General features: G+C 41.2%; 1 protein-coding gene across 1 annotated transcript in view; it reads left to right on the forward strand.

Moving 5' to 3' along the window:
- PATJ (PATJ crumbs cell polarity complex component) overlaps positions 1–23,699 on the forward strand; it is a 140,657-nt gene that overhangs the window by 22,603 nt on the left and 94,355 nt on the right. The window contains 5 exon segments of the mRNA XM_035564351.2: positions 2,672–2,728; positions 4,122–4,256; positions 6,705–6,890; positions 8,550–8,663; positions 22,783–22,992. Coding sequence (XP_035420244.1) covers positions 2,672–2,728; positions 4,122–4,256; positions 6,705–6,890; positions 8,550–8,663; positions 22,783–22,992 — 702 coding nt within the window.

Genomic DNA, 23,699 nt, shown 5'->3' on the forward strand with positions numbered 1-23,699 from the left:
CATCTGTGAGCTTATCATTACAGGCTGTTTATAGAACAGCTCAGTGTTTGGAACAGATCAGTAACATCAAATTTTGCTTCCATTAACATCAAGGCTGAAATACAGAAATTGTAAAATTAATATATTTTTAAAATCTGTTTATATGGATACTATTGTTATATAGAAACTAGACAGAAACAGGGGTATAAAAAATCAGCTGTCCTTTTAAATCTACATCACAGCAGCCACTTAAAAGATGTGTTATTTTTGTGATTTCATTTATGATCTGTTTGTTTTATTGTGCACTGGGAAAAAAAGGCTCAGAACAGAGCTCCCATGTTTCATGAAGAATCTTACGATTTTATTAGAAGAATGAAAGAATGATTTTCAAACATACTGGGAAAATAGGAAGTAATTCAAGGTAGTGTAACTTTATGGTGCCAGTGCCTATTAGATATTTCTTCACCTTGTATTAAATGATTGCCAAGCAAAAGATTATTTTGATGAACTGTCATAAGGAGTTGACTGAAATTGTAATTCAGTACTGCTTTTCAGGGCTGCGTTAGTCAGGGAGTACAGATAGAAGTCTGCAGCCAATGCTCTTTCTGAAGCCTTAAGAAATTCTCACTGCCACCACCAAAATGCCCTGTTTGTCTTCGCATGGCTTGTCCAATTGATTTAGAGACACTTATTTTTACTACTTGGAGTAGCCATCATTCCAATTGCTCGCTGGAAGATTTAAAGGAGCTTTAAGAATTGTCTTGAGAAACTTGCTTCTCTCCTTTCCATTAGCACTCCTTTAAGATCTGAAGTTCGTATAAGATTATGTACATGATGTAATAAATCTGTTTGGCTGCCCACTTCAGTTGCTTGATATTCCCATCCTTGCATTTCAAGAGTCTGATATTTCTTCCCTTAGCGCTATCGTGCTTCCCACAGAGGACGAAAACCTGCTTAGTGTGTGAAACTGTCTGTTTCTAATTCTTCTTGAGCTGCCGCCAGTGAAATGGCAGGAGTGAGAATCATAGCATCGTTTCTGTTGGAAAAGACCCTGTAGCTCAAGTTCAGCTATCACCCGGACGCTGCCAAGTCCGCCGTGACACCGTGGCCCTGAGGAGCCACCTCCATGCCCCTCTTAAATCCCTTCAGGGTCCGTGACTCTACCGCTTCCCCGGGCAGCCTGTTCCAGCCCCTAACCACCCCCTCTGTGAAGAAATGCTTGCTAATATCCATTCTGGACCTCCCCTGGCAGGAGTTGAGGCCATTTAATGTTAACGGTTGTTAAAATGTTAATAGTTGGGCCTGTTAAATAATAGAAGGAAACTGTTATGGCAGCCTGGTTGGAAAGTCGGTTTTTGGTTCTTCCGGTTTTTGTTACCTGAGCCTCCCTCTGGTCGTGCTTGGCTGTGTTCGTAACAGTGTTTAGCTTGAGTTCAGCCTGCTCAGCCCCTGTTCACACTGCTTCGCCCCTACACTCAGCTCCCCGAACCTCCCCTGAAGGTGACCGCAAGTTGGAGTCCTTTCCCCAGTATTCCCCAGTTGTTTGACGAGAGGATTTAGTGTCACTCGTGGCCTCCGTGTTTCCGATCCTCTGTGGCACCAACTCAGGGAACGAAACTGAGATCCTGCAGAAATGGAAGGAGGCCCTAGGAGCCTGTGTGGGGATTTATGGCCGTGTGGTATTTGTTGCCAAGTACCTAACCGTGAAGAGTCAAACTGAGGAGTTATCAGTCATAGATTCATTTAGTTACAACTGAACGGACACCAAATGGATTCTGTCTGTTGGGAAAAACACCCTAGGTAGTGGAAAACAAGATGCTGGGAGCCTTGTTTAAAGTCAAGCTGAAAGAAAAAGCCGAGACTTAACAAAGTATCTACAAAACAATGTTAAATTAGAAATTTCAACAGGAGCCTGAAGGAAAACAGTTACCTGATTTTTGCAAGGCTATATATGTTTCCAGTTCTAACAAGTGTAGCAATCATCCCAGACATGCTCCATTTCAGTGTCCCAAGCTCCAACCTTGGGCCATGGATCACTATAGATTTCATCTTATTACAATTTAAATTTGAATAAATAACCTTCTAAGGTTACAGATAAATTCTGTTAAGGAAGAGCATTACAAGAAAATTGGTGGTAAACGTTATGGTTATTTTATTAAAATAAATAAACTAAAGGTATACTGAAGGGATTTCTTGTCCCTGTTCTAAATGATCCATTTTCCATTCAAATTTGGTAATTAAACTCATGTATTTCAAGCCATGTTAGAAACATGCTGCAAGAGATTGTGGTTTAGTCTAGATGTTAGATGGCTGTACTGTAGCCTGAAGTAATAACTTTAGCTATCATACTTTTTAAATTCTGATTGGCAAGTCACTGTGGGTATTTGTGTCAAACATAATGGCATTTTGTGCTTATACAAGATTACTGGACTTGGCTAAAATCGTCGTTCAGGCTTCAAGAATAGGATAATGTTGGAGTCTGCTAATAGTGCATAATCACAACATTCCTAGATGTAAACTTTTGTGCATCTAAAAGACTTATCTGACACTTATTTAAAATTATTTTGCATCAATGTGATTGTTTAAATACAGCTTATTTTGCCTTTTTTTTTTTTTTTGGTCCAGAATTGATAATTCTGGTAAAGTCTGTATTGTCCTGCTGTTGAAAATTGTTGTGCTGTACAATTTTTAGGTTGTGAATGTGGATATGCCCATCACGGATGACTCAGAACTCCAGAAGTACTCAAAGGTATGACTTGCATGATTTTCTTCATGGTATACGTTGGCAGAGTAATTCCAGGAGGGCATGATTCAAAATTCCACACTTGTGTATTTCAGAAATTTTGAGAGATTCCAGCTTTCTGGCTCTCTTGCTTTTCCGAAAGAGGCTGCCCATGTCCTGCATATTTTCTGGACTGGTCCAATACTTTTTCATAGCATGGGCAAATGCACCTTTAAAAAAAAAAAAAAAAGAAAAGGAAAAATTAAGATGAAGCTTAAGGAAAGGCATAAAAGAGATGTACGCATGTAAGACTCAAATTGTCGGGCACTTAATTGTATTAAAATTCATTTATGGAATAATTGTTGAAAGTCACTACAGAATGGAGCAGAGATGGTAACTCTGCTAAACAGTGTTGTGGTCCTGCAGAGGGATTTGCCGTAATGATCCTATCTTAGGCTGGGGCATCCTTTAGTTGGAATGGTCAAAGCTGAAATTAATTTCTGTCTTCTGAAGTTTTTGATGAACATTCCTGATATGTGTGTTAATATTGTACAAAACAAATTTTTATAAGTGATGTATTTGTATGCTCGTGGAGATGTCTTAGTGAAGAAAGGCCACAAACTCATAATCAAGCGTGGTTGTGAGGAAATGCCAAGGATCAATGGCTTACTCATTTGACTTGAATATTCAAAATAAACTGGGGAAACCGAAGGAGAGTCAGTGTTTCAACTTCAGTAATAAAAAGTCAGAAAATTGCCAACCTGAAGGAGCAGATGCTGCTGATTATTTTTACCTCCTCTCCCCAGATTGCCATGATTCCTGCTGTCTTTTCTGGATAATGCATCACTTTTATGCTAGTCTTCCTAATACTATCACAAAGACACTCATGATTGGAGGCTTCCTGGAGGGGAAAAAAAAAAACTGAGAAAAGGCTAACACAAAGTGATTGATTTTTACATTGCAGAAATAAGGATGCCAGTACTGTTAGATGTTTGCAGGGGGCTCTTCATGGATACTTTTTCTACCTCAAAAGTAGTGTAGATCCTCAAGGAACAAGACAGCTGATCCTGTTATTATTGATCTAGTATAAAATGGTGATGACAGAATTTCTGTCAGCTTTGTTGAAACTCACCTTTTGGGTAGGATAGACTTTAGGTGGTACTTGTCTTCCCTGCAGTTTTTCAGTATGCTAACATTATTTAAGAGTACAGTGCAAATTGCCTTTTCCCCCAAAGGACTGACCGGTTGTTTTGACTTGTGCAAATGGTTTACAAAGAGAAATGATAGACCCTTGTGGTGTAACACAAATGATGTCAGTTGAAGATTTAATCATTTTTTTGTTTCATTTGCTGAGCTGTTGCATGCTAAATGTGTTTATATTATGGTAGATACAGATACGTATTGTCTCATTTTTTGACAGCTATTACCCATCCACACTTTGAGATTAGGAGTTGAGCTTGACACGTTTGATGGGCATCATTACATATCATCAATTGCTTCAGATGGTCCTGCTGCAACACTTGGTCTTCTGCAACTGGAAGATGAACTTCTAGAGGTAAAAAAAACAAAAACAAAAAAACCTCCGATATATTCTTTAATCCTTCTTTAAAAGGCTCATATTAATTTTTAGTTTGCAGTGTGTGAAATAGTTGTATTAAAGAGTTGATTGTGGAAGCAGAGCAGTGCTTTGGAAATCTCACAGTCGTTTTCTTCACCATTTCATTCCTCCTTTATGGACAAAACGGTGACTTCCTGTGACCTCTTTTCTGAAGAGTTTAATATGATTATCAAGAGTCATAAGGGTAGAGATAATGTATTGAATGTACTTGTATCTGTGATCCTTCAGTCTTTTGAGCAGTTTAGCATTAGCTTTTACACTCTACATGATGGCTAATCTTTTTTAATATTTGTCACTTCTAAAAAAATTACAGCAGTCTCAGAAAGAATGATTCCTGTTAAGCATTATAACTTGGTGGTTGAGTGTTGAAAGACAATCATGTTCAAGGTAGTACATTGCTTTGTTTAAATATGTATAAAGAGGTATTGGGACAGCTTTGAAGTTATCAGAATCAGGCTGGACCCATCAGCTCAGGAAAAATATGAAATTAGTAGTATTAAAAATATTATGTTTTGTGTGTGTATGTATATCTATCAACGTCTCAGACTGCAAATAGTCATTAACATTTCCTGTTGAACACTGTCTCTTAGTGGAATATTTTGAATTTGAGTTTTTTTAATGGATGCAAAGAACATTTAATTGACATCAGTGGGAACAGAATTAGGCCTTCTGAAAGATTAATTTGGTAGCTGCACCGCTCTATTGCCTTTACTTGTTGTTCACCATTTAACATCAAAAATTTATACTGATATAAGACCTAAAACATTTTTTTTCAGTTATCACTTAATGGAGGAAATCTTGATTCCTGAAGGAAGGGATTAATGGAATGCTGAAAGTGTTGTTTAAATTTCTTGGCCGCTAAACAAAAAATTGTATACTAAAAGCAATATGCTAAAGAGTGCTGCAGAGTAACTTAGGAAACATTAATTGTAGATATTTTAAACAATTTTACTTATTACTGTGTGTTTACAATTAAGTTCACAGATATGTTCAGACCTAGTGAGCATACATTTTTTTTCTACTCTGTAGCTGGAAAAAAAATAACCAACAAAATAAAAATGTGCTCCAGGGCTAAAGCTATGTACGCCAGGTTTAGCCCAGAGTGTGTTTTTGCAGCCAAGTTATAAATCCCTTTAAGTACGGGTTTGCAATGGAAAAAGTGACAGCCACATTCCCCAAACAAGCAGCTCTACCTGGGCCTGATACAGTCGGGATTAAAATGTGATCAGTACAGGAATTTTCTTTAATATGCAGAAGGTTGAATGCTGATTATTTTTAATGATGTGTTTGAATTATGATAGAAAGCATGGTATTTTCTTTTTTTCTCTAATTTTAGCTAATTTCATGGTGTTCTTTTTTAGGAGTAAATTGCTTCCTTGTGTCCTAGTTTTGCTAGTTGGAATTTCACCGACTCCTATTTGATAGTGCAAGTAACTACAGGGCTGTGGTAACTGAATGGGGTATTTGGCACCTTGTGTGTTTAGAGGCTTATTTCTGGCAGCTTGAAAAGGAGAAATGGGAGTCCCCAAGTCTGCTTGGGAGTGCACAGTAGCTCTTCTCCATCAATCACAATATGCTGAGAAACGCTGGTAACTTTCCACCACACTGCCACTCTCATGCATTAAAAAATCCTTACGCGTAGATACTTCTGTTTAAATAATTAACTAATGGATTAGCCTGATAGCTCAGCAGTTGCTGCAATTCTTACAGGAAAAAAACGTGGCAGTTCGTCTTACCATGTTGGAGGTGAGCTACACCACTTTGAATTTTCTCCTTAGCTGGCTTTTAGGAGGAGAGGAACTCCGTGTTCCTCAGCAGTATAAGCTACATTTACACTGTAAAAAGTAGGAAGAAAAGATGGAAAAAAAAGAATATGAAAAACGAAGTCTAAAGTGAGACTGCTGTGTGGTCTTGCACAAAACTGAGCCCATCTAAAGCATAGGGAGATCTGTGGTTTCTTGGAAATTTGGAAAATTGAATTTTTCTTTTTAAAGTCCAACAAATGAGCCTAATGCTAAAAAGAAAAAAAAAAAAAAAAAAGAAGCCCATCAGAGAAACAGGTGAAAATGAAATTACAATGCCAGGAAAGGTTTGGAGTAGGAAATGTGGTGAGCAGAAGAGGAGTTGTAGGAAGCTGAAGAGAGCAGAGACATGATGTAGCAGTAGTCACAAGATCTTGCAGATGAAGTTCAACGTTTATAGTAATGCACGTGTACTTAAGAAGCAAGTGTTAATAACACTATGCAAGCTTTGCTGTAATTCCTCGGTAAAAGTAGATTTTCATATGCAGTTGGGAAAGACAAATACACAAAAAATTAATAAAAGAATCTGGTTGACATCCTTTTAAATAACTTAGTGTGGATGTGTGTTTTCCCTTCTGTGCAGGTAAATGGAGTTCAGCTGTATGGAAAGTCACGCCGTGAGGCAATCACTTTTCTGAAAGAAGTGCCACCTCCATTTACGATGGTTTGCTGTCGGCGACTTTTTGATGATGGCAATGAGTCTCTTTTGGATGAACCCATTGTGGGAGTTTCACCTCCAGAACAAAAGGTAGACTTCTCATGTCATTCAGTTGGGTGTAAGGACAACAACTTTTGTTTTGGGAAAGTGTGTTTCTGTTTTCCTTTTGTTGTTTGATCCAGACTTTTCAACAGTCTTAAACAACATTTCCTAAAGTATATTTGTAGTTATACAAGTCATTTTTGTACTCAGTTGTCATATACAGCTACCTTTGGGCTTGTAAGTGACTGCTGGTGTTTGGGTGAAAGATGGTTCATGTTTGCAACAGTGTTACTTTTACTGCAGTTTATACAGGTTGGTCATGAGAAACTTCATTGTACTATAAATACAAGGTAGGTAAATCACCAAGCTAACATGCTGACTGTGTACATCCCATTCATCATTCTTTCACCTAATAGGTGAGTGAGAGCTTTGAATTATACTCAATCACATCCTTGCCACCATTAGCTGATTACTTCCATGTTCTGAGTAGTTTTTTTATGGAACTGGAAAAATATTAAATTTAATGTTTCTTTCCATTGCAGAAGCTTTAAAGTCTCAAACTAAAGCTTGACGCTTGTAATGGTTGTTCCTATTTATAAAAAGTATTTACACCTTGATTTCTCATCTTTTCTGATGTAATTTCCCGTAAGCTAGGATTTCTGGGAGGAGAGTTAAACATGAAATATGGATGTTTCATGGAAGAGTAGGGTGCACAGTGTCATGCTTTTTTTGTAAAAGGCCCTTTCCATTGCAAATAGAACTTGATCCATCGCAGTTTTTTGACCATGCATGTTAAAAAACATTTTCTATGCGCAGACTATCAGTTGCATATCTTTGCCATAAGGCAATACTGGATGAACAGAGGTCGCGTTTTCCATAGAGTAGTTTCACAATATTTCTGCTTTCTTTGACAAAATAACAAGAAAGAGTGCATGTGTGGGGGAAATTCCTTCCTTTTGCCTCATAGTAGTGCTCTGTGTGCTAGGCATATCTGTCCAAAGAAATGAAGTTAAATGCGTGAAGTTACGACTGTAACATTTTTCTCGTGACATACATTGATAATTTGTAAAGATTATATTGGTAAAATATCACTTAAGTTAAAACATGCATTTTAAGTTAGACAAAAAAGATGTCTTTTTGGAAGATGTGTTTATGAAGCTCTCCTTAAACAGTGAAACTGTGTAACTATACCTCTTTCTCAATTTCTGTGATGAGGTGTAAAAGAAACTTTTTTTCATACTAAATACTACTTGTATAGTTACAATTTAAGAGATTGTTGTCTACATATTTATTGCCACAAGTGTCCGATCATCTCTCTAACATCTGGTCTTTCCATAAGCTGACTGTGACTGGTTAAATCTTTTATGCTAAGACATTTATTTTTCCTTTATGCATCTAATGGGACAGCTGAGGTTCATCAACATGTAACAGGTTAGTAGTATTGCTACAACTAGTTTGTCTAATACGTAGGTATTCATATGCCAGGTTGGGCTCCAGTGCTCAGAACACGTAGGCATAGGAGCAAGGGAGTGTGCAAGGCAGCAAGTTGCAGAAGGTACCACTATCTAAAACTAGATTTGGTGTTCAAAGAAGTTGTAATTCAATAAAAGGTCATATTTTAGGGCATGTATGAGCCATTAATAATAATCAAACTTTTAATAGTGCTTGTAAAGAACTCCAAAGCATAGTATTTGAACTAGAGTTTTTATTTTACAGGTGAAACCTGAGGAAGACATTAATCCTGAAGAAGAAGGGGAATTAGCGTTATGGTCTCCTGATGTGAAGGTTATTGAACTAGAGAAAGACAAAAATGGCTTAGGATTCAGCATTTTAGACTATCAGGTATACTTTCTATATCACTAAATATTAAAAATTCCGTTGATCCTTTGTCTTCTATGGTGCCTTAAAGTGTTTTGTGATGTTGGTTATTGGGTCAAGTAAGTCATCAGCTTGGTGCTTGGGCCCCGAAACTCTGTAGGGAAAAGTAATTTATTTCTAGGCCAACTCTAAGCTGTACACTATAGTTTATATTCAAAACTAGTCTGATTATTGACTGTGATAAAGTGCAAAATTTCTAATCAAACTTTACCTCATAACTCTGAGTTTGATGGCTAAATGTTGGGGGGGATGATTTTTAGTTTATTTTGTTTTAACTTGGAATGACTTCTCAGGTGTAGTGCAAAAAAACTTTCTTAGATATTGCAATATCACCTATGTACCATATTTAATTAGTCTTTTTCTTTCTGCCCTTGCTGCCCCAAATCACTTTTATTTATAAATGCAGTGCTAGTCTGCAATCTGTGGTCCTACTCAAGTCATGGAAAGATTCACCATTTCAGATATTGAATCAAGCCATAAAAGCAAAACTATCTGATTTCTCAGGAGAGTTTATGAAGTTAAAGTTTTACCATGACTGCCCTTCACAGTCAAAAGGGAATGTCGGGGCTCACAGGTGAATTTGTGTTGCAAACTCAAGTTTCTGTAAAATATAAATTTGCTTTAATGAATTGCTTTAATGTATTAGTGTAAGAATAGAGATCGAAGAACCTAATTAACAAATTTTTCAATTGTGCCTCCTTGCTTAAACTATTAAACTGGCATGCTGGAGATGAAGGTAGAATTTTCAGTATTTAAAAAAAAAAAAAGACTTTCAATAGCCATTTATAGCTTAAAAGTGATTTCTCCGAGAAGAAACATTTTTTGGCAGGTTATATGCTTAATTGTTAAATTCTTTAGAAATCAACAGAAAAGTGTTTAATTGGGGGAAAATTCTTCCAAAGTTAGTTAATTATTCTTTCCAAAATATTGGCTTCAATTGAATGTATAGAAACTCAAAATCTGAAGTCAGAATGAAATGTTCTTAATTTTTCTAGTCAACAGGATATATTTTTTAACTTCTAACCATCATACTTGTAAGGAAATAAAACATTTGGATCGCTCTTCATAATAATATACACATCACATCTGAGTGCTGCCTTAACATTGTAGTTCAATAAAATGTATTCAACTGTTCTGCATAAATGTCAAGTGATATAAAATTCAATTATATTTTTGATACAATAGGACATGAATTGGGGGTGAATTAAAATAAAAAAAAATATCTGAAGTATTATGCAAAACCATTAATTCTATATTTTACCAGTGCGATTTAAGATTACTGAAAATAGATCCTGTTAATCATTTTCACTGACACATGTTGTGTTACAGTGCCAGCTTTACTGGAGAGTTGCTAGGAGTCTTTACAGAGCAGTAATACACAGATTTGCTTTTAAGTTCTCATATAATCAGAATTAATGAAGGCTTTAATAACAGGCTTTTTATTTACTTATTCACAGATGCAAATACATGAGCAATGTTGTGATACTTTCAGCTAAATTTAAATATATTCTAATCAATTCTAAATGAGTGGTAAACCACTTAATCTCAGATCTTTATAATTTCAAGACAAGATATTTGTGTATAAAGTATGCTCTTTTGTTTGGGATTTGCCTCTTAGATCTTTTACACTTTTCATCATCTGCAGATTAATTTTTATATAGATATCTGTGGTTGTGTGTGCATTTATGTAAATATATCCATCATATTCTTGAGTGCAGGGCAAAGAAAACAAGTAATTGTCCATGCTAGATTAGAGGGGAGGAAAAATTTGTGTGGTTACTGGGAGACTGTTCAGAATTGCTAAAGCAAGTTTGCTGAGAAGCACAAAATTACAGTGAAGTTTATAACTGTGGTTTAAAGGATTTGGATATCCAACTCTGTTTTTGACTTTTTGTTTTAATTACCCTTTTAAAAAATAATGAAAGCTTTGAGCCACATACTCTTTGTTTTGTGAAAGGAGATTCAAGACTTATAGTGGCAAGTACGCTGTTTGCACGTATATCCACTGTTCATCTAAAAAAAATCATCGGATTACTCGATGAGCAAATCCAAGATGAATATGTACACGGCTTAGCTTCATGCGTCTAAATGAGGTACATCAGTGACAAACCAACCCTTCTAGGCTCCCATTAGTGTTGGTGGAGGCAGGGTTGGGAGGGAACGACTTTCTGAGAGGTGAGTCTGAGCAGAAGGGCTGTTCTTGGTGCGGAGAATTACACTCATAGTGATTCTCTCAGTCCGTTACAAAAGCTTAAGGAAACTTTGGTGTTGGGTACCCAGCTCGGAGGGGGTGTGAATATTCTGGGTTTTAAGATCAAAATATTTCTGTAGCTGTTGGTCAAAATGGAACTTCAGAAATAGCAGTAGGACTTCAGAAACATAGGTAGGAATGTTTAAAGTAGCATTACAGGAGAAAAACTGATGCACTATTATTCTGCCTTACTTCTCACTCCCATCAAGTCATGATGATGCCATCTCTGAAATGCTGTTGCAGTACCGCTGTATACCGGCCCATTTCAGTCGCTGCTTGTGAGGGACTGGTGACTGTTACCTGCAGTATTTAAGAACCCCTGAAGCCTGCTCCTCCAGACGTGCTTGTGCTGGGAACTGCTCTGCCAGTGAGCAATGCCAGATGTGCTGCAGAAGTGGAAGAATGCTAATTAGACACTGGGGTGCTCAGGGTGCCCTGCAAGTATTTTACTACTGCGTTCTCTGAAGCATTTTGAAGCACAAGGCTTTTTACCTTTCCATCTTAATTTTGATTATAGAACATGATGTGGTGCTGAATGTTCTCCTGGTATACCATTTATACTCTGTTGTCTGTTTTCTCAAAACGGGCGGCATGCTTGGTGTAAAGGATATCGTGCTTCAGTTGTGTGAAACGCTGCAGTTCCCACGTCATGCTCCGAACAAACAGTATTAATGAAAACTCTTAGTGAGGTAGAAGAGGCATCTGAGTACTTAGAAAACTGAGTGCTGAGATCGAGAAATTATTACTCTAGTATATGAATTTTTAATGGGCTGTCTTTCTAATAATGTTTCATCTATCAAACAAATGATAAGCATGTCCCAAATGGCTTACAGGATATTCCCAGAAATGCACAAGCATAATTCCAATGCCTATATATTTTAATGAACTAATTACAAATTAATTATACCAATTATGCTAAATCAATGGTATTGCTACTTTGTCCTGTGTTTTCTTTTGTCCGTGTTGAGCGATTTAGGTGCTCAAAACAGAGCTTTCTCCGTTATTTATTTATTAATTAAGGCCCTCTTCAGAGGACTGTTCAGGTGTTCCTAAAACTTTGGGATGCCGTTAGGGACCTAGAGTAGACGTAGCCTTTTTGTCATGACAGGGTTGTATTTGTGCTGTTCAGCTTCACAGGATCACTGGGTATAAAAAGATCTCTTTTCCTTTTTGCTGTATGTCCGAATTTCTAAATACTTAGCAGGAAGTGTTAAAATGTTTGAAATTGGCGTCCTGCTAGCGAGGCTAATACTTGCTGAGGGGGGGAGGTAGATGGGAAGGGCTGATCTCGGGCTGTGTTTCTTGAAATGATTGCTTTCAATGGATTTTTTTTTTTTCCTTCCCACCGTGATGGCTTATTTAAATAACGAGCGTCAAAGAGGTATTAGAATGAAACCTTCTGTGTATTTTTCTATTGTCACCGCTGTGTTGGGATCTTGTCAAAGCTCTCAGGCAGGGCATTGCTTTTCCTTGATAAAGCCTGGCTGCTGAGCCCGCTGAGGGAGGCCCTGCCGGCAGGCTCGGCCTGCAGCCCGCTTTCTGTGGTGATAAGGCCTCGCATCGTGCCGCTGGGGACCGAGCAGCAGCCTCCTGGTACGGCTCCACCTCGAGCAGGGACCTGCCCCCCCCCCCCGGCCATTAAAAAGGTGTGCTGTTCGGTTCTCGGGCCAACTTCTCTCTGAAGTAATATACTCTACCTCCCTTAATTTCCTTGTAATTTCACTTGGAGAAGTTGCTCTCTTTTTCACCTCTTAACTAACTTTTATGTAGTGTTGCTGGCACAGTTAGCGGCAAGCGGGTTTTGATGGTGAGTGAGGGACCCAGTGCGCAGCTTGTAGAGCGCTTTGGGATCATCTGTGATGCAGAGGGCTACGCCAGCGGGTTTGAAAGCTTCCAGCTTGTTGGTAACTTTGTCTAGCCTGGAGCTAAACCTCCGAGCCTGCAAGTCAGGAGCTGAGCTGTTGTTATTGAGACCAACCCCTTTTTGTAGAAAGAAGTGAAAATGGAAGAGGGCACGGTGTGTTGGCAGGTTAAATGCAGGAGAAATGCCGGATAAAAATGGCTGCGGTCCCAGGGGGTTAGAGTGAGAGGGAAGAAAAATCACACAAGATGAAGACTTTAAGAGAGAAAAGCGATCCCATTAGTATAAAGGGTACTTTGTGTAGCCCTGAAATAGTGTTTAGCAAAGACCTGGTGCATGCAGGCAAACGGTTTCTGTCAGTGATGTTTTACAGAAATATTGGAAAAACCACAGGTAGCTGAGTCACAGATTTCTTGAGGCAGTATTGACCAGAAGGCAACTTGAATGGTCTGATGACCTTTTATCAAATTAAACAAAAAGCTGAATGGACTGTATGTGGAGCTTAATTTACTGTGCTTTGAAGTCAGAGTATTTTAAAGCAGCTGTTTTAGAAGTGTGTGAAACTAGAGAGAACGAGGTTCAGAGTGGAGAGGGCTGACATTTGACGTGGCTTGTAGGATCACTTGGGAGATGCTGTGCTTGGAGGGCAAGTCCCCGAGTACCCGGCTGCCCCAGAGACCTGGTGGTCAGGAGCTCACGGGGTCACCTGTGCTGAGGTGGGTGTAAATATCTGCACATCCATGCCGGCAGTAACAGGCACGTCCACACCATGGGCTTCGTGCTACCCAGACCTGAAGCAGCATGAAGTGTGCCTGCCTTCACCTCCCGGGTCAGTGCTTACCGGGTTTTTACTGTGATCTGACTACAGGGACTCCACAGCTGCCTTATTCCTGGGGTTGTCTTCATTATCGTGTTTTTTTTCGTACTGTCGAACTGAAGTCTATCTCGCTGCACATTCAGCAGGTTCTGTTCTGCCCTTTTCCCAGGGAGCATGGGAAACGATCGTTTTCTTTTTACAACAAAATCGCTGCGCAGTCATTCACAACAGGAAGTGAAGCAATTTAAGTGTCTCTAAATATCTTTTTTTGCTTCTTATACCCCAAACAAACAGACTCCAGATGTAGAGTTACAAAAAAGCAAACTGATTTATTTGTGGAAGGTGGTATCCAACCAGATTTTTTTTCCTATTTTGGACCGTCCAACAGCGAGATGCAGGCTGGAATGTTTGGACAAGTCGCTGCCTAAACATTTGCCCTCTTGTGATAATTTGAGCTTTGTCTGTCTTGTGATAAGTTTGTCATGAACAAAGCAGCATATTCATGTCCTTGTTAAGCACATTTTCACCTGATCATGTGATGGAAACCTGTGGCTCACTTGCAAAAGCTGCACAGCTGTATTAAAAAGCAGTTTTACAATGGCTATCAGCTTGGTACTGGGGAAACTGATAAAGGCAGCTTTTCTCCCATCTCTACAACCCATCCACATTCATTAACATCAAAGTTCTGTAAGCCTCAGTACCAACTGTGTTGGTACTCATCTCACGGAGGATTTGCTTCTCTCCCCCTATGGGAAAGTTCTGCATCCTTTAAATCATATTAAGCTGCTTCATTTGTAAAATGATTCTTAATAGTGTGCCATGTATTGAATTCAATGTAGCTTTTTGAAAAATTCTCTTGGAGTTCAGCTTAAATACTACTTTTCAGGACTGAAGAGTTGGTGAATGCAGCTGAGCACATTCCTGGTGAAGTTTCTAGGATGTTCGTGATTAGTGGTTTCCAAACCTCAGTACAGCAGCACTGAAGGCGTTGGGAGAGCAGAAACCACGTTAATAAGAAATCAAAGAGACTGTGTATCTCAGCGTGAGATACAGACAGATGCGCAGGAATACATTGCTTAGGTAGGTAGAGAAGCTGAAGAACTGGGATGCAGGAAGGCGTGTTAGGGCTTGGGCATGCCCTGAAGTTGGGCTGGAGGGAATCATCAGTCTGATTTTGGGTGAGAAGGTAGGAAGGGATCCCGTGCACGGAGCGGCGTGGCGTGTCCTAGGGGTGACGCTCCTGCACTGAGCCTGTCTGTTGTGAGCTGCAACAGCCACTGCTGGGAACAATACCTGAGTGTGCAGAGAGAGCAGAGTGTTACTTAGAACATCTGTTTTTCTTTGGGTTGTCACATATCCTTGAAGTAAATACTGAGCAGTATTATTATTAACCTTTAGAAATGTTTTCCCTGTTCCCCCGAATTCTACCAATCTGGTTGTTCTTTTTCATTTCCTGCTAGAAAGAATAGCGTTTAATAAAACAAAAAACCCCAAACCAAAGAAATTCATTATTATTCCACAGATGTCTTCTGCCTGCAAGAGAAGCAGAGTATTTAAAGGGCCAAAACTGTAGTTAAAGTTTCTATAAAACACTTAGCAAATCTCACCAAGGGTAAGGTAGTGTAGATGAAACTAGGGGAAACTATGTGATGGAGGGCTGCTTAACTAAAAGCTGTGCTAGCCTTTAAGTAAGCATGTGGAGATGGTGGAGCAGCGGGCACGTAAAAGCTCAACCCAGCCAGCTCAGAGTCTCGCTCTGAACTTCTGAGATCGAGGTGTGTGTTGGTGCCGATGGATAAGCGTGAAGAACTCTGAAAGCTCATGGAAGCTGTGAGGTATTCTGTTTTCTTAATGCCTCACCCTTCTGGGAGGTGCTGCTCCACAAATCCAAATAGTACTGTTGCGCTTAGAGTTTTTCCTGTCCTCCCCTGGTTTTCTCAGTAGCCTTAAAATTCCCTGCAGCCTTTTTCCCACCCTTCTGTCTTCTCCACCATCCATGCTGTCGCAAGTCGTCTTTGGCCACTGTCACTGTCCGCAACCCCTTGTTGGAGGAAAAAATCAAACAAACAAAAAACTGCAAACAAAGCCTACCACCATCAGCTTGTCCTCTCTCCCTACTTTTCTTTTGAAGCTCTTTCTGTAGCACATTTTCCATAATTCATGTTTTTTGCTCTCTAGGTTGCAAGGTCTCCATGTGGAGAGCTCTGCTTGGTTTGACAAGACGTGTTGCGCTGCCACGGGCTGTTAGCGGAGCTGAGGTCACTGTGCCTACCTGTGGAGCTGCCTGCTTGGCTGTCTGGGTGGATTTTTAGACTATCCAGGTGGATTTTTAGTTCAGGGATTGTTTGAATCCAAAAGCTGGTCAAGCTCAGAGCGTGCATTAAGTCCGTTGGCTGCAGGTTATGCAGGTTACGACTCTTTCCCTTGGCACGGTGGTATTTTTCTTTATTCCCACACATCTCTCTCCCTTTTATCTCATCACACAGTGGCTTTCTTCCATTTCCTTATGAGTTCAGGGTTTTTTTTCCCTTATCTCAATGGCTTTTCCCTGTAGTCAGCATTCAGTGTGTTTTTTGTTTTTTTTCTGGAGATGGAAGTCTGAAAGTCTGAGGTATTAGGAGACTAATGAATGTAATCCCTGTGACTTTAGCTGTGTTGAGAGCAAGTATGAAAGGTGGATGAAACCCCAGGTTGATTGAAAAGTTTGATATATTAAAAGATAGCGACGTGCACGTGAGCCCACCGCACAGTGCCGCTTTCAAAACTGCCGTAGTCAGTGCCTATCTTTCATCTTTTCTATTCGAGAAGAACAGCAGTGAGCAAGCTCTCTTTCTTCTGGCCGTTCCCCGGGACACTCGTCCTGGCTGCCTGCAACGCAGCCTGGGTGAACTGCCGAGGAGCTCTGGCTGCGCCGTGCCCGCTGGCCCCAACGGATGGATGGACAGACGGACGGACGTGCTGAGCAGTCCCTGGCCACCGTGCTCGTTCTTGCTGCAGAGCACCTGGACGACTTCAGGTCACTGATGGTGAAAGCCCGCTGTGGGAAACCCCTGGAGCCACCTACTCCTATTTTCCTGTTCTCTCTTCTCCTTTGGGTGTGGCTCGGGTTTGCTTTTTGTTTTTTCCCCCTCTGTGGATTCCTGCTTCCTTGCTGACACTTCCCACAACGGAGGTTTTGATTAATGCTGGCTGTCCCCTAGAGCTTCTGCAATACTTTGCCTTATTCCCTCTCTGCAGATCAATAAACACTTACGTTTTATTTCCAGTGCTTTGCCTTACATCACAACAAAGTTCAGTCTTCTTCCTTGGCTGCCTTTCTGTGTCGGTGTGAGCACAGCACGCCAGCTTGTGTTCCTGTGGCACAGCCAGCGGCCGCTCGCGCTGCGTGGGCCTCTCCCGAAGCAGTCCTGCTCGATTCAGTCACATGTGAGTGGAAGTGGCAGAAACAAGTCTTAAACACTTTGTGTTTCCGTGTGCTTGCCCACGGTATCTTGAATTCAATGGTTGTTGGCCGCAGTGTGAAGCACGGTGGGTGTAACGAAAACTAGCTGAGCACTTACTCAGGGATGGTTTGGGGTTTTTTTAGGCTTTGAGTACCTTTGGCAGTTCTGAAGACCAGCTCCTGTAAATCTGCAGGAGTGAACGAACAGAAGGTTTGAACTGCGGGTCTCAAGCCCAAATTGAGGCCACGTTAAGGAGGGGATTGGACCTCACTCACACCTGGTTCCACCTCTTCTCTGTTCCAGTATGGAAGTACTTAAAGGCTTGGAGAAAGGTGCAGGTTGGTTCTTTCTGGACTCCTGCACCCAGCTGACTGTCGGTGTGTGTTTGTGGAGGGGGTTCTGCAGTGCAGTGAGTGGCACTTGGCAAAATGAGGGCCTGGATGAGTACCGGGAGTAGTTTCATTACACTGAGCGTACAGGTAAATGATTTCATGCACTTCGTTCTGCCTGATAGTAAGATGAACATCGAAGGCACTCGTCTGGTCCTCGTGGTTGTTGATGTCTGTGTGTTCCTCATGCAGCATGCTGCACTGCTGTGCTGCGGAGTCTTTCAGTCTGCTATCGTACTCAAGTGCAGACTGGAGAGTTTTAAATATGTATATGTATGTTAGACCTGGAAGTGGTCCCATGCAAAATGTAATGAAGCTGGGTTGCTCTGACCTCTGAGCTCTAACATGTGTTTGTTTTGGCTCTCTCGCAAAAACCTGCAGTATACAAATTGGCACTTGTAAAATTGTTCAGATAAATCAAAATTGGTACAGGGAAAAAAAGTTTCAAACTGTTTCTTTTGGGATTCTTTGCCATGCTATTTTTGATGTGTGTTTTCAGAGGAGTGTTTGTGTGGCAGCAGGCAGTTTGTTGCTTGAAGAAAGCTAAAATATTCTAGGAAGTCAGGCGAGCTGAATTTAGATCTTGCACGGTGCCAAAACTAATATAGCCTGCAAGTGAGTGAGAGTGACTTGGTGCAGTAAATGTCAGTCACCCGCGGCTTTGTCTTACATTTTCATATGAGCCTTTAAAGAGGAAAAACACAAACAAAACCCCAGAAAATGTGGTAGCTGCTTACATCCAGTCGAGTCGCAGCACAGCCGGCCCCCGGCGCCCTGCTCCTGGCTGGGTGCTCGGGGTGGGCGCCCTGGGCTGGGCCGGCCTGCAGTGCCCTCTGGGGGCTGCTGCAGAAACCTCTGCTGTCGGAGATGGGTATCATTTTAATTTTCCGGTGTGATGGACAGAGGTAATCCGTGTTGGTTGTATTTCCAGACTTGTTTCCGAAGGATAGCTCACGGAGCGTGGATGCTGGGTGCTGGCGGCGAGCGTCACCGGTGGGACCCTGACTTGGAGCCGCAGCGGGGTTACGCACCGGCAGCGGTGCACGTAGGACTCTGTTAACTCCGTCCTCCTGGGACTCCTAACGTTTTAGCAGATCTCAGGTTTTTAAGAGACTTCGTACTGCTCCAGTACGAAGGAGCAGTACAGGGATCCCAGAGGCAGCAACTGCAGTGGCCCCTGCCTGACTCTTTGCACTGCTAAATGAAGCCAGAACAAATGAGGCTCTGAAAAGGAGGAGAAAAATTTGACACCTGGCCTCCAGGAAACATTGGTGGATTTTGATGAGGAGCGGTAGGGGGGAAGGGAAGAACTCCGGTTCAGTGCAGTTAAATATACGGTGTGCTAAGTGTGAATAAATTGTGACTATTTTGAACAAGTTCATATACTCCGTGGCTGGCTCCAGCACAAAGGGAAAGACAACAGCCGCAACGTACTGCCTTCTCCAAGGGTAACCTGGAGGCCAGCATCCAGGGCTGCTGCTGATGCACAGCAGTGGTCAGCTTTCATTATTCATACAAGTTGCAGGGTTTTTTGTGTGTAATCCTTTTTTTTCTTTCTTTTGAATTTGTATCAGTGCCTTGCGAGTGAGGAGTTTTTTCGCACAGCCTTACTTTCCAGTGCGATTCCTTCTCCTCATTGTTCACGACGGGTTCCTTCGTGCAGTACGCTGAGGTTACAAGTTCCTTGCTAAAGGTACCAGCCCTGGTTCGGCGTGCACAGGGCTGTCCTGTGCACACTCCCTCCTTGCTGTAACACAGGGTTTTGTGGGAATATAACAACTGCTTCAGCTATCCACCTGGAGTCCCTGCTGTATCCCAGCAATGTGCCATTACTGCAACATCTCAGCGCTGGGCTTGGGGACAGGGGTTCTTCCCTGCCTGGAAACTGCGTCCAAGTAAACGGGCTCTTTGCTGTAAAGCAGACTGAAGTGCAGACCTTGACTGCTAGTGACTAAAAATCGCTATTATCTGGCTTAACAGAAGGCAAGTGAATCAAGAGCCTCAGGGTAGGTGCGTACAGTCGCAGTCAGCGTCGTTCAGTGACCTCGAATGGCTCTGGCGGGTCTCTTACTGTGGAGGTGGCCCCAAAGCCCGTCAGGGCACTCCAGGGCGAGCTTGTCTCTTGCACTTAGTACAGAAAGTGAGAATCTGGTTTTCAGCTGGCTGCTAGCACTGCTTGTCCAGTTGTACTCACTGTTTACAAGAGATGAATGTGAATTTAACGGCTGCTGTCTTGTTTTAGCAGGTGGTGTTCCTTAGGGTGCGTTTGAGTTGAAATTGTAAGGCAAGGTTCCCAAAAACCATTGCTGCTTTTGTTTTCGTAAGAAAAGCACGGTGCGACCCACAGTGGCAGTCACCCTCACGTTAAGTCATAGAGATGTGTATCAGTAATTGCACCTCGAAATTCGGTAGGTCTCTGTCTCCACATGTGGCTTTTGTTGCATTCCTCTCGGCAGTCGCGTTGTGATTCATGGTGCTGGTAACGAACACGTGGGGCTGTTACAGCACTGCCCGCATTACGGGCTTAACCCTGTCACCGTGCAGCCTACATTGCTCTTCTCTTCCTGTACAATAGCTCCCTCTGCTTGAAACCAGCAGTGGAGTTATAACCTTTGTTTTGTATTTGCCTGATCAATGGGTTTTGATACAGTTCCCTTTCTTGAGCAGATTTCTTTTGCTGCTTTTTGTGAAGCAGTTCTGATACCCGACTTAGGCTCTCCGTGAGATGTTGCGCGGCTGAGCTGCTAACCCTGCTGCTCTCAGACCTTTACTGCACGGGAGCTGCATCTGTTTGCAGGAGCTCTTACCGTTCTCCTTGATAACATCAGGATTACACTTGGTTGGAACATTTTGTCAGCTAGACTAAATCTTATCAAAACACGCTGATTTATTCATGCCAAAATATTTTGATTTCAGTGAAAATTTGCATTGAAACAGGACTGTTTGTCATCAGAAAAGGGGTGGCTCGGCCACTGGCCTTGAATATCTGTATAGGAGAAGCTAATGGTGGGATTCCCATGTCCTGCTTCAGTGCCTCTGATCTGGAACCAAAAGGAGAGAAGCTTTGGATCAGATAGAGCAGGGAGTTGAGCTTGGTTCTCCTACGTTCTCAGCCAGTGCCATAATTACCGGGCCAGCCATTCGCTTGCAAACCTTTGTCAGCTTATGTGCATCAGTAAAGATGAGTGCTGGTTTTGTTTTGTTCAGGTTTTTTAATCAATATAGCCAAGCCAGCAGAAGTTATAGTATGAAAGCTGCTGTGTCAGCAAAGGTGCAGCTTTGCTGAGAGAGCGTTCACCCATTTAGGGAGCCAGCATAAACCTTGCTTGCCATGGCAAGATGAGCCGATGATAAGAAAACTTGCTGGTTTGGTTCTATCAGCAAAGCCTTCCTAGTGCAAGCAGTGCCTTCCTTGCTTCAAAACGGCTGTCCTAACATGATCCTGGTTTTGCAAAGAAGTCCAAAAGGTTATTTATGTGTTGGAGCAAACCCCAGAATTGAAAACCTCTCAAGATTCTGTGTCAAACGGAGTATTTCTTCTGTGCTCAGCCATCCTCAGGATGGTTGGGCACGTGGTTTTCTTGGTAAGGCCAGGCAAAGCTGCCTCTGGACACAAAGGGCAGCAGTAACTTTACATTTTCAAAATTCAGCTCTTTTAAAGCAAACTTTGTTGTTGTTGTTTTTACTTCTCGGAATCCTTTTGTACTTTTCTGGACTTCCTGCATTTGTTGGGGTTTATTTTTTGCCTTCTAGTAATTCCTGAACTGTACACAATGCGAATAGCTTGGTGTTTGAAACACATGAAATCCTTTCCACTCTGCGTTGTACGAGGTACAAGCCGTCGGACAGCCGAGCAAACTGGCACTCGTTCAGTAGGCAGAACAGCGATGTGCAGCAGAGGGAAGTTCCTAGGCTTGGTTATCGGGGCATGATGCTAGCAAGGAAGTCTCTTCCTACGATGCTGACACCCAGTGTTTGTGAAGTTTATAAAATGATGGGGTTAAGCATTAGAACAACAGAGAATTATTACTAGTAGGTATTACTTGAATCCATCCTCAGCATGGCTCTTCCTGCTGAACTCTAATTTCACTCCTCTGATTTCAGCCGCTTGCAGATATTATGTTCATTGCCTCATATGTTTGTACATACCTTAAAAAATGTTCTCTTGGAAAGTAGTGTATGGTTGTATAAAAATAAGGAGTGAAAAAAAACATTCCTGTTTTCAAATTAACACTGAGGTGTGAATTCATGGTGGTCTTTATGATTGGGATTCTGCATTTTTTGGTCCCTCCCATGCCCTGAATACGATGCAGGTCCTGAGGGAATAATAGTTCGTGGTTATGCTTTTGAAGACACAGTGCATACATACAAGGAACTTTTCTGAACTTTATGAGCACTTAGGGGGAGGAGAAGGAGGGTTTCTGATCTAAAAAGAAAAACAGACTTCTGAGTGTCTTTCTGCCATATTGTAATAATTTTTGATTGTTTCATTGGATTGAGGATGAAATTTTAAATGGCTGAATGTGTCATAGAAATGACATAATTATGATAGAAGTAACAATGCAAAGGTAAATACTGGAAAAAACGTGATGAAGTGAATTTCTTTTCATCAGTTTAGTTTCTCCAATGTGTATGATGCTGTCTGCTTCACAGTGCTCTGTCTGTATTCATCACTGCAGTGCTGTGTCCTCAGTAAAGAGCTTAGTTGCTTTTCTGGTGCTGATCCTCTGCTCTTTCTTAAGGAAGCTTCATGAGTGGAGAAAATTTCTGGAAGTTGTCCTGTAGATTTCACAAAGCACCAATACAGCAGTAGTTCGGTAAATGCATAGTGCTGTTTCTTGTATGTTGTAATTTTAATTCTTAAATTTAATAAACTAATATTTTAAACTAAGTTTCTAATCTTATAGTGATCTTTAAAACCATTTTTGCTGCTATGAAGCTCTCGAATAGCATGCAGAATGGTTATTTTATGTAACACTAGCGCATAGCAGGCTGGATGGAGGGTTGTGGAAGAGTGCCAGTGTTGTTTCTTTATTTGCAGGTTGGCCTGGCTGTTTCTCCGTATGTAAGAAGAGGGCAGGCAGGGCATCAGTCAGCTTTAGAATTAAAAATTTCTTAATGGATTAGGCAAGTGACAGAATATCTCCCTACTGCAAACCTTTCTTTTTGCAATCTGCAAGCCATGACTGTATTAGTAGACAGTCCTTTTTAATGTCTTAGCAAACTTCTATTGTGTAGAATAAGATGAGGAGCATGCTTAACTGCTCTTTACCTGTTCAAAATAAGCATTGCCTTTCTGGGGATTTTTTTTTTTTTTTTCAGGATCCCTTAGATCCAACAAGAACAGCCATTGTGATCAGCTCTTTGGTGGCAGGTGGAGTAGCTGAACGTGGTGGTGAGCTTTTACCGGGTGACCGCTTGGTGTTTGTCAATGAGAAGTATTTGGACAGTGCAACTTTGGCAGAGGCAGTGGAAGTTTTGAAATCTGTGCCGCCAGGAAGAGTTTCTCTTGGAATCTGCAAACCTTTGGTGGTAAGAACTGCAATTTTTTTCTGTCTCATTCTGTGACATGTAGATCAGGTTGCTGTATTTTGGGGGAGAAATTCATATGCAGGTGGAAAGCTGCTTATTTGCTGTGTGTGCACCTCGGATATGTGTTGGGTAGCTGGCAAATGGGCAGCTCTAAGGCCTGAAGGTCTGATGGGGAAACTGGTGTTGTCAAATTCGTCTGAAAGACCATCCAAATGAAATCAGAAGACATGTCTGGGCAAACCTGGGTGTGAACTGGCCTTATGCATAGGCGTAATGTGGTTCAAGGAATTTGGCAAATTAATCAAATATGTGCTAAAGTCCATTTCACTCTGAGACACTGCTAAGTGCTTGCTTGAGCTCCAATCGCATCAGAGAAACTTAATCTGTTTGGAGTCCAGACTGTAAATTTAAGTAGAATTTCCTTTTTTTCTGAAATCAGGGCTTTGGAATAGGCAGTAGTTTACTTGTGAACACTGCGGTATTGTTGATCAAGGGCAAGCAGGCAAAATTAGTTAAAGTAAAGCACAATCCAATAGAAAGCACTTGTAATTCAAACTGGTAGCGGAGGGGTGAAATAAAAATGTAGGAAGGTTGTTAAGTAAATTCTTTCCTTTTCTAAAAAAAAAAAAAAAGTGCTATGTCATTGTTCTTATCTTTGTCTTTCCTCTGCATCTTTTTTTTAACTGTATGCGGACTAATATCCTGAA

Source organism: Cygnus atratus, chromosome 8, assembly GCF_013377495.2.
Source record: "Cygnus atratus isolate AKBS03 ecotype Queensland, Australia chromosome 8, CAtr_DNAZoo_HiC_assembly, whole genome shotgun sequence".
NCBI lineage: Eukaryota > Metazoa > Chordata > Aves > Anseriformes > Anatidae > Cygnus > Cygnus atratus.